The sequence below is a fragment of the Coregonus clupeaformis genome, chromosome 31 (genome assembly GCF_020615455.1).
Source record: "Coregonus clupeaformis isolate EN_2021a chromosome 31, ASM2061545v1, whole genome shotgun sequence".
NCBI classification, from domain to species: domain Eukaryota; kingdom Metazoa; phylum Chordata; class Actinopteri; order Salmoniformes; family Salmonidae; genus Coregonus; species Coregonus clupeaformis.
This window is the reverse complement of record NC_059222.1, coordinates 10,993,356-11,010,133: the sequence shown is the minus strand read 5'-3', so window position 1 is coordinate 11,010,133 and position 16,778 is coordinate 10,993,356. Positions and strand designations below refer to the sequence as shown.

The 16,778-nt window shown below is 40.7% G+C and overlaps 1 protein-coding gene and 1 pseudogene across 3 annotated transcripts; both read right to left on the bottom strand.

The window, feature by feature from the left end:
- Positions 1-412: 412 nt before the first annotated feature.
- LOC123482388 lies at positions 413-9,567 on the bottom strand (annotated as a pseudogene).
- On the bottom strand, positions 8,196-13,444 carry rac3b (Rac family small GTPase 3b). Of its 3 annotated transcripts, none has more exons than XM_041858886.2 (6): positions 13,271-13,444; positions 11,768-11,839; positions 11,503-11,620; positions 11,247-11,309; positions 10,618-10,781; positions 8,196-9,730 (listed from the first exon to the last, which is right to left on the bottom strand). In XM_041858886.2, the coding sequence occupies exons 1-6, from the start codon at positions 13,303-13,305 to the stop codon at positions 9,670-9,672; spliced, it is 513 nt and encodes a 170-aa protein (XP_041714820.1). In that variant the 5' UTR covers positions 13,306-13,444; the 3' UTR covers positions 8,196-9,669. The 3 variants fall into 3 exon arrangements, with proteins under 3 accessions (XP_041714820.1, XP_041714818.1, XP_041714819.1); XM_041858884.2 differs by having other exon boundaries at positions 10,622-10,781; positions 13,271-13,442; XM_041858885.2 differs by lacking the exon at positions 11,247-11,309 and having other exon boundaries at positions 10,622-10,781; positions 13,271-13,443.
- Between the last annotated feature and the right edge of the window lie 3,334 nt (positions 13,445-16,778).

The following is a 16,778-nucleotide window of genomic DNA, read 5'->3' as shown; positions in this document are numbered from 1 at the left end:
TTGAATTTATTTTGCAAATTGTGGTTGCAGATTGTGGGTGTGTGTTCGCTTATAGACAAAACTGCTGGATGAGACTAGTGTAATGCAGTATGATGACACAAACAAAAATGTGTTTACAAAACACAATACAGTACAACATTTGGTATTTATTATTAAACATATAAATATTTTGTACCACTGAAATGTGAAGTCATAAAATAAGATAAACAATCTTACAGTACATTACCAGTGCATTAAAGCGTTCTTCTTCATCAATAACGGACTAGAAGCACTTATTCAGTAGTACAGTATCAATATTTTTTTCAGAATTCAAATGTGGAACAGTCAGTTTCTTAAGATATCTCATTTTAATATTATAACATGGATACTTTAAGCATGTCATATAACATGTTTGTATTAATGTCAAGGTTCATCAAAGTATTGGTGTCAGTATCTTCACAGATCCATTAACATTGAACCCAGCATAGAGGGGCTGAGTGAATGTGGTCTGGACTATGTGGCTGAGGGTCATAAGGTCAGAGATGCTGCCCAGTAGTCCAGGTACACGCCTAGTCTGGAAGAGCAGAGAACACATGACAGTCTTTTTTTATTGTGGCGAAAGCTGCAGCCAGAGGGATGACACCTCAAATGCCAGGACTGATCATTCTCTCCAAAACAACACTCTTTACCCCATCCTCTCCTGCTGATGCCTTTATATAAACCCAGTCCCCGCTCCACTTTACCTCCCAGTAGCAGGATCCAGACAGACCCTTTCTACACAACACCTGGGGGTAGTAGGTAAATCTGTCTGGATGGTCAGGATACCACTGGACTCTTCCTAGAGCTGGCCGCCCGGCCAAACTGAGCAATCGGGGGGAGAAGGGCCTTGGTCAGGGAGGTGACCAAGAACCCGATGGTCACTCTTACAGAGCTCCTCTGTGGAGATGGGAGAACCTTCCAGAAGGACAACCATCTCTGCAGCACTCCACCAATCAGGCCTTTATGGTCGAATGGCCAGACGGAAGTCACGCCTCAGTAAAAGGCACATGACAGCCCGCTTGGAGTTTGCCAAAAGGCACCTAAAGGACTCAGACAAGATTCTTTGGTCTGATGAAACCAAGATTGAACTCTTTGGCCTGAATGCCAAGCGTCACGTCTGGAGGAAACCAGGCACCGCTCATCACCTGGCCAATACCATCACTACGGTGAAGCATGGTGGTGGCAGCATCATGCTGTGGGGATGTTTTTCAGCGGCAGGGACTGGGAGGCTAGTCAGGATCGAGGGAAAGATGAACGGAGCAAAATACAGAGATTATATGGGATAATGCAGATTTTTTGTAATATCAGATAGACTGTAAACCCCACACTATAAAACATATTTTTTTACTCAAATACTTCTAGTAAGTTGAACTTAAAGTCAATTAAAAGTCATTATTACTTACAATTATTGTGGTACTGACTCAAAACTAAATGAGAAGTCACATCAACACATTTCTTTTGGTTATGATAACGAATTAACTTTTTTCCCAGCATGCTCTACTGCAGGTAGATTTTTGGGAATTGTTTTTAATATCTGTATTTTTGCATGTACATTGAGTGATTGATTGATTCATATTATGCTACACAAAAGGCGCTTTCACATATCTCTGTATGATCCAGGTCCTAGAGCGTTTGGTACCCTGATCCGCGCTATAAGGCATGTGTTAAACGCAAACAAACCCTGGCTTAAACCATTGGTCCAAGATCCAGGACCATGGTACCAGGTATTGTGACACAGCAGGGCGATTCGCGTGGAACTTTTTGCCCATTGTAAATAAGCTAGCTTGCTAATGTCATGTAGAATGTGTGTCTCACAAAATCGCATCCATAAACAGTTATTTTCAGATCTTGTGAAAGCAAAACGCTGCAGGAACCGAACTAGCGAAAAATTATTTCATATGTGAAAACGCCCAATGACGAATAACATATTTTTCCAAACTAATCCAATCATTTGGTTACATTTTTTGCACGCGTTACTGAAATGGTTGTTCCAGATTAAATGGTTTAGGTAGTCTCCTCACACTGTTCCTAACCCTGGCAGTCATTATGAATGTAGGTTGCAGGTGAATAAAAATGTCAACTTTTGGATATCCTAACTCTGGCTGGATTCCAATCAGAATTACACTTTGCAAGCGAGCATAATGTGACTTACAGGTAGGGTTGCACAATTCTGGTAACTTTCCCAGGTTTTCCAGAAATCCCTGTTGGAAGATTCCTGGAAATCCTTCAACCAGTATTTAAAAAAAAATATTTGTGTAGCATAAGATTAATCAATCAATCACTCAATGTACATGCAAAAACACAGATATTAAAATCTATTCCAAAAAAATCCACCTGCAGTAGAGCATGCTGGGAAATAAGTTAATTTGTTATCATAACTTATTTGTTTTTGGTTGATGTGACTTCTCATTTAGTTTTGATTCAGTACCACATAAACATTTTAAGTAATAATGACTTTTCATTAACTTTGAGTTCAACTTACTATAAGTATTTTAGTTAAAAATGCCTTGGGATTTACAGTGTATCTTGGAAATATCCCTACTTTGTAAAGATATCTTGGCAATTTCCACAGATCAGATATCTTCCAGTTGTTTTTTCAGCTCAGAGACGGATTTCTTTACATCCTCAAAGGAGATGTGTTGGTTGACAGTGATGCTGGGTAAGGCAGATACAGGAAGGACACAGAGAGACTGGAGACTCTACAGAGACAGATCAGGGAAAAGAGGATGGTTGAGAAATTTTTTTTTCACTTTCATTATTGACACCTGCTGCTGTGGACAGAGAGCCAGTGATGTTACCTGGAGGAAGTGGATGTGATCCTCTGTGTGTGAGCTGCTCCAGCTCAGCGTCTCTCCTCCTCAGCTCAGCCACCTCCTGCTCCAGTTGCTTCAGGAGTCCTTCAGCCCGACTCACTTCAGCCTTTTGCTGGGCTCTGATCAGCCCCTTCACCTCAGAGTGCCTTCTGTCAATGGAACGGATCAGCTCAGTGGCCCTGATGGCCTTTTCCCACAGTGGGGCTCAGTGGGATTGGAAAGTGGTCATGGGCTCCTCACTGGCTCAGGTTTTGCTGCACTTCATTTTAGGAGTAAGCCCTTTTACATATGACTATCTGTTAAGTGGACACGTAATGGTCAACAACAGTCACCTTGAGAGACTTCACAGCCTGTTTCATCTCCTGTATCTTTTTCTCCCTCATCTGGATTCTCTGTTTGGAATTCTGCTTTGTATCCCCCAGCTGCCTGTGTAGAGAAACACATCATTTTAGTTCATTTGTAGAACTGTTTTTATTGAAATTACTTCATGACTTTATGCTGTAATTTTCATGTATGTGGTATATCTTCACATGTACATGTATGTGGTACATTTTCACATGTACATGTATGTGATATATCTTCACAACTCTAAGCACAAAAATCTAAACAGAACATCAAAATTGCTCATGTTTCCAACCTCTAAGCACATTTTAAATTGATTGAGTACAACAAACAAATTCACAAAGTCACTTGTTCAATGGACCAAATCACTCTTTAATTTGGATGCATATTCAATCTAAGTATCTGCTTTTCAAAATTCACTTTACTTTTGATATGATTTTCTTGTCATTTGTTAACAATACAATTAATTAACTATCACCTAATCAAACTGTTCAAAACTGATAACCACTGAACCAAAATATCTAGTGTCTAGTTAACGTATATTGTTTGATAACTGCTGAACACTGTAGCATTCTACATTTTTTATGTATCAATTTGACAGAAATTTATTTTGGAAGGTAAAACCAAATCCTATATGGATGTGGCTGTAAATACTGCATCATCATTCTCCATCAGCCAGTGTGCTTCAATAGGACGAAGTGGAAAGACTCACTCTATGTGCTACACAGCAAATATTCCAGTGTTACATAGTGTAGATTTTTCAGTGTAACATTTCTAGTGTGGATTCAGATGTTAAATTACATGGAAAACCATACTTTAGTAGCTCAGAACGTGAAACTGAGGAGAGTGACATGGAGTTGAAGAGAGAGGATGACGGAGCTGCAAGGTGTGGAGGTTTATGTGCCTGTGAAGAGTGGGAAGAAAGGAAAGGATGACAAATATGATTCTGGCCCAGTGGGAGTGAGATTTTTGGAGAGAATGGATCCTTGCCTTCTGGCTGATCCATATGTCATGTCAGGTTGGGTGGAGAAGAGTTTGGGGACTGTTGAGTAGGTGAAAGTAACTTCAAGTGGACTCGTGATGATTTTTTTGTGTTTCTTCCATCCAGAGGGAGTGGGCTGTCCGCACCAAAGGAATGTGTAGTATCGGTGGAAAAAGTTGTGTGTTTTAACTGTAGGGGTACCCATGATGCTGGAGATCAGAAGTGTCCGGTGAGAGAAAGGCAGGTTGAGGTTGCCAGGATCAGAGTAGTACAGAAGGTGTTGAATGCTGAGGCAGTGAAGAGAGTAGTAGAGGAAGATCGGTCCAGTCCTGTGGCCTTCACCAAGTGAGATCCCTTGCGAATATGTTATCATAATAATGTTATTATTTAACACAATACAACACGTATTTCATAAGGCTTTATTTTGAGGCCCTAGTTTTACCCTTATACAGTGGCCTGAAACTCACGGTTTACAGGCCACATCAGGCCTGCAAGTCACATAATTCTTATTGAAATCCAGCCAGAGTCAGATTGACAGCGGGGTTTGGAAGACTAAGCTTCTTCTTATTATTATTATTACATTTATATTGGCGGATCGCAATCCGATAGGAATAACATGTGCTTCAGTAAGGTGGGTTTCTTAGTGTTCATAGCCATGGTTATCAACTGTACTGCAGAAATGGAACGTAAATCACAGAAAATAGATTTTGCGGTGGCTTTGGTGTACGAGATTTTACTGCAGAAGAGTTCCAAGGTGTGTTGAACGATAGTGCCCCATCCTCCCAGGCTGCCAGCCTGGTGTAGGATCATATAGGGCCAGGTAGTGGAATAGTGGTGAGGTTTTAATGGTTGTAGGGTTATAGTTGGTAGGGGCATTTTTCTTCTCTTTTCCCCGTCCTTTTTCCTGTCCCTTTTTCTGTCCTGCTATGAATAGAAAATGTAACGAGTACTTTTGGGTGTTAGCGAAAATGTATGAGTAAAAAGTACATTATTTTCTTTAGGAATGTAGTGAAGTAAACGTATAAGTTGTCAAATATAAATAGTAAAGTACAGAAACCCCAAAAAACTACTTAAGGAGTACTTAAGTATTTTTACTTAAGTACTTTAGACCACTGCTTTTTAGTCCAGGACGAGGCTTAATCTGTTTCCTGGAAACCGCCCCTTTCAGTGCAACATAAAGCAGAGGAGGCTTTGCAACACCAGGGTTGTGGGTTCGTTTCCCACAGGGGACCAGTATGAAAAAATAAAAATAAAAATAATAATTATGCACTCACTAACTGTAAGTCGCTCTGGATAAGAGCGTCTGCTAAATGACTCAAATGTAAAATGTAAAAATGAGGCTGGTGGGAGGAGCTATAGAAGGACAGGCTCATTGTAATGGCTGGAACGGAATTAATGGAACGGTATCAAACACATCAAACATATGGAAACCACGTGTTTGACTCCATTCCATTAATTCCATTACAACCATTACAATGAGCCTGTCCTCCTATAGCTCCTCCCACCAGCCTCCACTATCATACAGTAATGCTGCATTCAACCGCACCAGTGATCCATGCAGCCACATTTAAAAAAAAACATGTTTTAAGTTTAAATGTTACAACAACCTAGCTATGTTTTTTTATTTTGAGTTATTAAATACTTTTTGATTAGGTTCACAGCATAATATGCACATCTGCAAGCATAGCAGCTAAGGCTGGACAAATATTAATTATCTCTTCTTTTGTTTTAATAATTTATGTTAAAAATGCTATATACAGCATCCTATGTACATAAAGGGACATATTTTTTTTAAATAAAACAATGGCCAGTTTGCGTCTCAGTTGTATGCACGCTTTTTAAAAACAAACATAATAGGCTATGTCTGGCCAACGAATTCTTTGTTTTTTCAATATGGTCCTTGCCTGATTGAGTTTGACACCCCTGCTTTACACCATACAGTGTTAAAACAAAACCCCAAAATTATTTACTGTAACACTACAGGTGTTCATTTCTTACACTGAGAAAGTGTAACAGCGTCAGCACTAAGTAACGGGAGTCCAGTTTACTCTAAATCAAGTGTTATGTTTGACACTGTAGGTGTTGCGTATTACTCTACAGTAGAGCTATGGAAACAAACACCACAATTTGAACACTTTAATAGTAAAATGGGGAACCCTGCAACAGAGTTAAATCTTTAACACTTTCAAAAGTGTTATTTATCACCAGCATAGTGGGACTCATATGTTCACTGAAAATAGTGTATATTTTACACTTTCAGAGTTAAATGACAAGTCACATAGAAAAGGTGATCTTTTACAATGTTGCATTGGGCAGAAATGGCATACAACACCGTGCAACATTTTTACAGTAGCCAACAGCTTTACAATACCCTATTTCTGATGGTTTGTCCGACATATGTTCTGCATAAGGATAATTAAATTGTAAGACTGACATATTTCTCAACATGCTCACAACCTGCCAATGGATACAAATTATTTAAAAAACGTTTAAATCAAATACTGTATGGAAAATTATATCTACCCTCTACTATTATTTCTAACCATCACTTTTAAAAAACTGTTTTGAAATTTATATCTTGTATTTTTTGGTATCGGATTAAATGGTTAAAATGACTAAATGGGGAGCCTATGATTATCTGTTGTATTGGTGATTAAACTAAACGTTCTTATGGTATTTTACGGAAAAAGTAGATTTTGCATGAATGACTCAAGGGTGAAAGATGTGTGAAACCCCAATTAATGCAAAATCAAAGGTTCTGAACATAAGATAGGGGGCATTATAAATGTTATCAGTTTAGTGTTTTGAAAATATACCACTTACATTGGGAAAATGTGCCAAAGTTATTGAAAAAACCCGTAACTGAAAGCACTTCAGTAACAATGTGATGATTCACCTCTTTCTTATCTCTCTACCGCCAGAATAGATGTCATTATCTTAATTATCTTATCCATTGTTCTTTTTTTTGCCATACAGAAAGTGACTACTAGTTTCAAAATGTTCACAGTAATAATCTGAATAAGCAGCAACAGTAATAATTAGTTCTGTCCTTACCTGTCTCTCAGTCCTTTCTGATTCAGCTGAGACAGTATCATGACCTTTATGTTCACCCATCGTACACAGATAACAGATAAACTGCTGATCGTTGCGGCAGTAAATATCCAGCAGTTCGTCATGACGAGAGCAGATCTTCTGTAGTTGCTTGGACCAGCTTGTGCTTCTTAAAGGCAAGAGATTCATAGTGAGGCTGGAGGTGAGTCTCACAGAAAGAAGCCAGACACACCAGACAAGACTTGACAGCTTTGAGTTTTATCCGACTACAGTTGTCACATGCCGCATCTCCAGGTCCAGCGAAATAGTGAGCAGGAGGAGCAGCTTGGACTCCTGTCTTCTTCAGATTCTCCACCAATTCAGCCAGTAGTGTTTCTGTTCAGAACAGGCCTAGGGATTAAGGTCTGTCTGCACTGGGGGCAGCTGTAGACACCCTTATGATCGTCCTGGTCAAAGCAGTCCTTAATTTCGGCCCATACAGTAGCTGTGTCCACAAGGAATAGCCACCTGATCCTTCAGCAGATCGGACAACTAATGGAATCCACAGATGTTGCCATGTTGGAGCTGACACTAACAGACTGAGCTGCAGAGTATAAGAGATCTGTATTGTTTCTCTAGAAGTATTGATGATTCTAAGTGGGAAAATGTACTGGTTGAGTATGTTTACTCTGTACCTTTACAAGGTGTGGTGTTGGACCAAGGCCAGGAGGAGAGCCGCTGTGATTGTGATTGGACAACCAATGGATGTGATAGGGGAAGAGTTTAGTATTTGGACTGGAGTCCTTCCTCCATTAATCAGAATCAGAAAATTGTAAGAATGCAAAAGAACCAGACTTGAACTTCATCTTGACAGAAAGCAATCCCATTGGTCTGGGACCAGGAGATGGGATTTCTTACAGAAGATGAAAACCCACACACACATTGCAAAGAATGATAAAATCATTTAGACACACACTAGTACACTTCAGGACATTTGACATAAAAACTTGTTACATATACATTTGTATTTATTATACAAAATTGAAAGATTTCACGACATTGACATGTGAAGTCATAAAAAATAAGACAAACAATTAAACCATTATACAAGTCATCTTACAGTACATTGCCAGTGCATTAAAAAAAAGCTTTCTTTTTAATAACAACGGGCTCGAATCACCAGTTCATATCCATGCAGTAGTAGTTTTAGTAGCTTTTCAGAATTCTGATCTACAGTATTAAGGAATAGGATGAAGTTACCCCTAGACACTGATCTAAGACCAGTTTTGCATTGAGGAATGGTAAACTGATCCTAGATCTGTGCCTGAGGAAAACTTCTACCCAAAGCCAGTATTGACACCTTGGACAGGCTCAGAGACACATTATTCAACCACACAGTTGCTATGCCAACCAAAAACGTCATGATGGAGAAGACTGCAGTTCTGTATCTCACCACCAGAGTGGGACATACAGTTATACTGCAGGTCTACAACAACCACAGAAATGCACTGGTTAATTAATTATATTTTTTTGCAATATGATACCTCTAGATTCAAAGTGAGTTACTATTATCCTTTTATTTTGAATTGTCTGGAATTAAAAAGAAAAATATTCAGGTACATAATAAATAGATATATCGATAATGCATTCCTCCTCAAAGTTTTTTTTTAATGATTATTTTTGACATTACTAGACTTAGTTTGGGTAACACATAAAACAGACCACGCTTGTGATCATCCATTTCCCTTTTCTTTTTTGAGTCGACAGTTTGTTGCAGAGTCTTGTGTATCACTACAATACAATATGAAATAGTACCAAAAACTTGACAATGCTTGAAACTTGACTCTCTCACACATACAGTGACATGCATGCAAGCACACACACACACACACACACACACACCAATGCAAATTAACATATACAAAGGACGTTGGGAAAATGAAGACAGATTGTTTAGACCCATGCAAGCACCTCCATCAGAGGCATTACTCAGGCAATACAGGCTGTTTTGAGTCCTGTATCAATTCAAGCAAACAAGACTGAGAGGGAGGAGGGTGAGAGTAGACACTTTAACTGACCACAGAGGAGTGCTTTCCTCTGTGTAAAACAAACAAATGGCAACTTGACAACGCATATCTTTACACCTGATCAAATCATTTTCCTACTGTAAAAAAAAAAAAGTCCAGTAATTCTCTTTCCATTAGGGCCGAATCCTAACTTAAGATCAAATATTCCATAGACATGAATGTGTTATTTACACAAACATCAGTTAAATTGCCATTACGTGGTGTCTCAAGTCAGGATTCGTCCCGAAGAGAAGTAGTGGTCATTATGGTGATGTTTTAGTAGTACCAGACGTATCGTCATGTCGATGGCCGCCATGTTGGCTGTTTCTCCTGGACCAATGAGAGCCCTCAGAACACGGTGCACCTCTTGCCCCTCTTCTTGACGGGCGGGGGGCAGAGCACGGCGCGGATGGCCTCGTCAAACACAGTCTTCAACCCTCGCTGGGTCAGGGCCGAGCACTCCAGGTACTTCACAGCACCTAACCACCACACACACACAAACAACAACAACACCTTTATTACACATCTATAAACAATAGAAGAAGAAAAAACATCTGACTCTGGGTAAGTAGATAAAGGGCTTAATTGAAAAACTCGCTTTATCCCAGACTCCGCAATATGACATCATCTCACACAGCGGGTCACTTCCTGCTTAGAATAAAACCCTGTGAAAGTAACCGCGCCTTGCGCTTTACTTCTGTATCATTACATTTACATTTTACATTTACATTTTAGTCATTTAGCAGACGCTCTTATCCAGAGCGACTTACAGTTAGTGAATATATTTTTTTTTATACTGGCCCCCCGTGGGAACCAGGATCTCTAGTGGCACAGTTAGCACTGCGATGCAGTGCCTTAGACCACTGCGCCACTCAGGAGTACGGAAATAGCATACCGTATAATATAGACATTTTACATTTACGTCATTTGGCAGACACTCTTATCCAGAGCGATTTACAGTTAGTGAGTGCATTCATTTTTTTATTCTTCTTCATACTGGCCCCCCGTGGGAATCGAACCCACAACCCTGGGGTGGCAAGCGCCATGCTCTACCAACTGAGCTACACGGGGCTACTGAGAAGATATATCATGTCCCCTAATCTTTTGAATGGGCTTCACAATTATATCATCAAATTCGTGAAAACACGGTCATTTAAGATATATACATAAAATTATATTTGTGTTTGTTGATTAATTTACTTCTACTATTATGTTTTTGCCCTGAAGACCATTCAAAAATCCTACAAAAGTTCAAAAACTACAAGGCTCCTTCCTGGAAAACTACAACAGAATCCAAATTTGCCAAGACCACCACCATTGGCTCTTCCCAATGTGGGGATGGGCAGACACCCACACCCACACAGACTGACCTATCTCCCTTGCCATGGCCAGGCCCTGGGGGTAGGTGATGGGGGACAGCTTCTTGTCCCTCAGCCTCTCGATGGTGTCCTTGTCATCTCTCAGATCCAGCTTGGTGCCCACCAGGATAATAGGGGTGTTGGGGCAGTGGTGTCTCACTTCAGGGTACCACTGAGACACAGAGGGTAAAGGTCATTAGGTCAAAGATGGAGAGCAAGGCTGGGTGGAACAGAGCTATTGAAATAAAACCTCTAATCTAGTCTGTAGGGCCATATATGGATTATAGGACTATTATGGCTAGAGTAGAGCAGAATATTAGAATAAAATAGAACACAATTAGACACTGCTGAAAAAACCTCACCCATCCTTTAAAAACACAAAATCCCATTTAGTGAATCTTCATTTTGAACCAGAGTCATATAGAGAGAGAGAGTTTGACACACAGAAAGGTGTGTGATGTCATCTAAGAGCATTGTAATGCTTTTGGGTTGAAACCACAATGGCCAAACTCTCTCTCTCTATACAGGACTGTAGCTATAGAACATGAACCAGGGAGAGCTATAGATGTGCTTCTTTAGGTCAGGCTCGGCAGGTCCCCTGTTCCTGTGTCTGTGAGCAGGAAGGTTCAGTACTGACCTTAGCTCGGACGTTCTCAAAGGAGGCCGGGCTGACCAGGGAGAAGCATATCAAGAACACATCCTGGGGAGAACCATAGAGAGACAGACCTTAGGGTGAAACCATTGAGATCAACCAACCACGGAATCACCTGACTCCACATGGGACAGACTGGAAGAAAAGCTCTGCTGCGGAATAGTAGATTGCAAATCAATCCTTCACAGAAAGGTAATGGGTTGGTGTTGTGTGTGTGTGTGTGTGTGTGTGTGTGTGTTACCGTCTGTGGATAGGACAGTGGTCTCAGTCTGTCGTAGTCTTCCTGTCCTGCTGTATCCCATAGACCCAGATTCACTGGTTTCCCATCTACCATCACATTGGCAGAGTAGTTATCAAAGCTGCATAGAGAGATAGGGAAAATGTCTTTATATCTGGATGCAAGCTCTATGTAAAGTATACTTGTCAGAAATACAAACACTACATAGAGGCAAGCAGACTTAGTCTCACTCACATCCATGTGTGTGTGTGTGTTTGTGTGTACTCACACAGTGGGTATGTACTCTCCGGGGAAGGCATTGGTGGTGTAGCTGATCAGCAGACAGGTCTTACCCACGGCCCTGAGAGAGAGAGAGAGAGAGAGAGAGAGAGAGAGAGAGAGAGAGAGAGAGAGAGAGAGAGAGAGAGAGAGAGAGAGAGAGAGAGAGAGAGAGAGAGAGAGAGAGAGAGAGAGAGAGAGAGAGAGAGAGAGAGAGAGAGAGAGAGAGAGAGAGAGAGAGAGAGAGAGAGAGAGAGAGAGAGAGAGAGAGTGACACACACACTCGGTTCTTACTCACTGCTATAGAAAAACACAAGCCTAATAACGAGACACAAAAAAAAAGCTGCTGAGGTAGGTAGGCTGATACTCAGTGTGTGTGGTTCTGCCTTTCTCTCTCTTTCAGTTTAAGTGTCACAGACACTGGCCTACATTTACTTTGCCTGGGGGACTATCGACCACCCTCATGCTCTACTGCCCCCATCCCTGTTATCGACAAACACACAATACAGGAAGGGTTGGTGACAGTGGTGTGTGTGTCTATGATTCTGTGTATCCCGTATGTCAAAATGATATGAACAGATTGATGGTGGCATGGCAGGGTAGGGGGTGAATGGTGTGCGTTAGAATGTGTGTGTGTGTGAGAACTGGGAAAGAGGGGAAAAGGAGGGAGGGGTAATGAAAAATAGTTTTTTTGTGAGCGCAGGCCACTAAAAGTCTCTTGGTTGCTCTGGGAATGACAGATTAGCAGATGCAATATTAACACATTATGCTAATGCACTGATGTAATTAATTGATTAATGACCCCTAGTCATCAGAAATCCTCCAAAAGGGATTTGGCATTAGTAGGGCACTGTAGATATCAACATTTAGCCTAGGCTTAGGGGAGTACAGGCAAACTCAGATAGATATAGGATCAATTATTTCTATAGTAAAATAACTACATTGGTCTACTATACAATTTGCTGTTTTTCATACCAACCCCCAAATACTGTAAATGCATTTATTATGCGTGGTAGTTAATTATGGATCGTGCATGAAGGCACGTCAAAACTATAACTGTATAGATTCCTTATATTATCACACATGGGGGAAAAAACTGTTGTAAATTCAGATTCTTATAAAACAACGCCTAGAGATTCCTTAGCCCGCATCGTCACGGATGAAGCATAATTCCGACGGCCTACGAGGCGAGTAGGTGTTTCCCATAGCATCGCTACAGCCTGGGCGTTTTCTCAGCGTAAAAATACACAACTCTACATTTTACACATCCCACACCCCGACGTCCTGCATGATATTACAAACATTCCAGAAATGAACGGAATTAAAATCGTTGTTTTTTTTATAACCTAGCCGTGCATTTCCAAGCGAATGCTTAGAAAGAAGACTTCCCATATAACGGAGAGCCCCAGCCCCTTTTCCTACACACTGCATCTCCCATCCATGATCGCATCACTGATCACACACACAGAAAGGATAAGAAAATTATCTCTACGTTTCTCAATGAGATTCTTACCCGTCGCCGACCACCACGCATTTAATTGCTTGCATTTGCGAAGGAGCAGGCGGTGTCACAAAGCAGAAGTGTTTTTTATATTTCACAATGAAAGCTAGCTGTGATTTGGATGAGAAGCGGGCCAGTCCGCTCAGCTTTCGAGCCGCAGTGAAAGGGGTCGATGAAGAGTGGCGCCAGAAAACAACGGAAAAGGCCGAGCGTATTTAAAGGGCCAGTGAGCATCCGAACTGTATTTACCCTTTCTCTTACTATTTTTTTGTATCCCCAATTAGCCGCTGCCTTCCTGGGGTCCAACAGGAAACAAAACACAACAAATAAAATACATAATACACATAACACTACATAATACAATACATAATGCAAAGCAAAATGCAGTACAAAATATATTACAATGTCTGTGTTTTTATCTGGTTTTTGAATCTGATTTTATTGCTAGCTTGAGTTACCTGCGGTGGCATCGAGTTTCATGTACTCATGGCTCTATTTAATACTGTGCGTTTCCCAGCCTCTGTTCTGGACCTGGGGACTGTGAAGAGACCTCTGGCTGCATGTCTTGTGTAGTACCGATGAGTGTCCGAACTGTGTGCCAACTGCTTGAATAGACAGTTCGGAACCTTTAACCTATCAACACCTAGCACAAAGACCAATAGTGATGCAGTCAATCTCTCCTCAACTTTGAGCAAGGAGAGATTGACATGCATACAAATGACATTCACCCTCTGTATACATCTAAGTGCAATATGTGCTGCTCTGTTCTAGACGAACTGGAATTTTCCTATGTCCTTCTTTGTCGCACAGGACCACACAACTGGGCAGTAGTCCAGGTGCGACAAAACTAGGTTCTGTAGGACCTGCCTGATTGATTTAGATGTTTTTCAGCAATAGGTTATGATCAATGATATATGTGGCACCGTGAGGCATGGGCATAGGTGTGGCTGAAGGATTCCCAGTGCAGCACCATGGAAAGAGCCACCCACCTCAGTACAGGAGACAGGTGCGCTCACTTCAGCACCATGGACAGCGGCACTGGCTGCAGCACAGTTGTAAGCATTACATTTACATTTTAGTCATTTTAGCAGACGCTCTTATCCAGTTAGTGAGTGCATACATTATTATTTTTTATTTATTTCATACTGCAGCACTCAGTTCAGCACTGTGGAAGGCTGCACTAACTTCAGCACCAGGCCAGCCGAAGACAGCACCACAGCTCTGCTCACTCAACACACCTGTGCAGGATTACTATAATCAGCACACCTGTAAGGCATTCCCTAATCAACTGACTGGCACAAGAGTACAGGCTGGACCTCACTCAAGTGGAGCAGTTAGGAAGACACAGAGTGCCTACTCTCCCACTTACACTGTGTTTCTCGCTCCTTCAGAATGAGAGTTACGAACTCTGCCAGTGAGGCCACACCGCCCCAAGAGACTACATATGGCCGCCATCTTTAACCACCCTCTTGCCTGAATGGCTTGTAGACTAGAATGCCAGAGACACTAAAAGCTGAAGTAAAAGCATCTGAAACATGAACTATTTTGTCGTGCGTTTACGCATTGCCCGCTTGTGTAGTCAGGCACACCCAACTCTTCCTGACAATATCAAAAGCTGCACTTTTAAGTAGTTTGTCTTTTCTCCAATGTTCGACAACAACCATTGGTTAAAAATAGGGAATCTTGTTGATTTATGACTTAACAATTTAGCCTAAACTTAACTAAAACCAACTTTTTATTGATTAAAAAAACACAGTATCAATCCCAAAACTGCAGTGCAAAAACCATAAAAACACACATTGAAAAATATACATCACACATAGGGCTGTTGTGGTGACCATATTACTGCCACACCTGCAGTCACGAGTCATGACCGCAGTAAAATCCCATGTGACCGTTTAGACATGGTAATCTCCTTTTATGCACTCTGGACATGCTTTGGTAGTACTCAATTTGCTAACGACCATCAGGTCCTAATGACCTGGTACTCAGGGCTCTATTTTCCCTCTAACCACTCTGACATCAATGCAAATGCAGGCGAAAAACACATCAAACACAAACAGTAGGCCTATAGTACTTTTAAAACTCACCTCACTGTGATGATCAATTTGAAGAAAGAAGTTCAACAGCTGGTTGAAACAGTGTAAGTGGTTGTTGTGGAGGTTGTTTCAAAGCCTAACACAACGAAATGGACAGTGCTTTCTAAGGTGATGATTCATTCAACACCCATACACATTTTAGAGCTTATGCATATGCATAGGCTTATGAGCCTAAGCCCGAGAAAAGAAACCCGAATTAAAATTAGGAGTGTGCCATTATACAATACATAGCCTACCGCATTTTACGCATGGCAGAAAAACATAAAACAAAACTGATTTAAGGTGTTTTTGGTACATAATTAGTCTAGCCTATACTCCAAAATTAAACAAATTCGAGTAATCGCATTTGAGTGTGGACTGTATTATTATGCATACTGGATGGACTGGTTGCCTTATGCTACGTTCCCAAATGTCTATCCATGAGTCTCGGAGAGAATTTATATCCTAGGCGATGCTGTTGGATCATTGATTGTGCATGGCGGCTTAGTGTTATCCTACAATTAGTGAATTTGTATTTGACTTTGAATAACCTAGCAATAGGGCACTTTTAATATTTTCATAATTAATTGGGTGACACATAACCTTTAGCTATACAGAATATCTCACCACCATGCTCCTCTGTCCTTTACTCCTTTCTCGAGCACGCAGACGGACTATCAACAGTTTAGTGAAATATGTTTCGTTGCGAAAACATGTTATTATCGATGTTCCAGAACAGATTTCACTTGGTTTCCCAAATTAAGCACTGGGTAGATGCAGGAACCAAGTTGCAGAGCCCATGACATACATCGTTTGGGCAGAATATCACCAAACGGGGCACCGAGAGCTTGCTTCTCAAACAGTGGTTGATGCATGGAGTGAAATAAGTGTTCTTAAATTTATTTCTCAGCTGCTCATATTAAGCATATTCTCTGCTATAAAACCGAAGTAGCCTACAAAACGGGAAAGCACGTGGCCCCTATTCGCTATTCGAGTGCATAAAGATAACGTCTTTTCCCCCCTGCTCCTGCCCATTTGATATTGGGCCATTCTAAATCAATTCAAATTTTACATATTAGTAAAGACATGTTTCAAAATATCACTTTTACGCTCAACATAGCCACTTCATATGCGCAGTCGCTCTGTAATGGGAAAAATATCCTTTCTATTTTATTCTGCTAAATTCAATTATATTCTTCTTACTATAAAATCATATAAAATAATGGCACAGGACTTATAAGCATATCTTGTTAGCTAAATGAACAAGCCTACAGTCTATGGCATGGAGCATAGCCAGATAACATAGCCTACAGTAGGCCAACTCATATTCTGTTCTTCTGAAATACATTTTCTTCATATCATGTTTCTTTAGACCTGACTAAAATAAATTATGGATTTATTCTGATGGTGTATATTAAATGGACTTATTATACTTTTTTTTA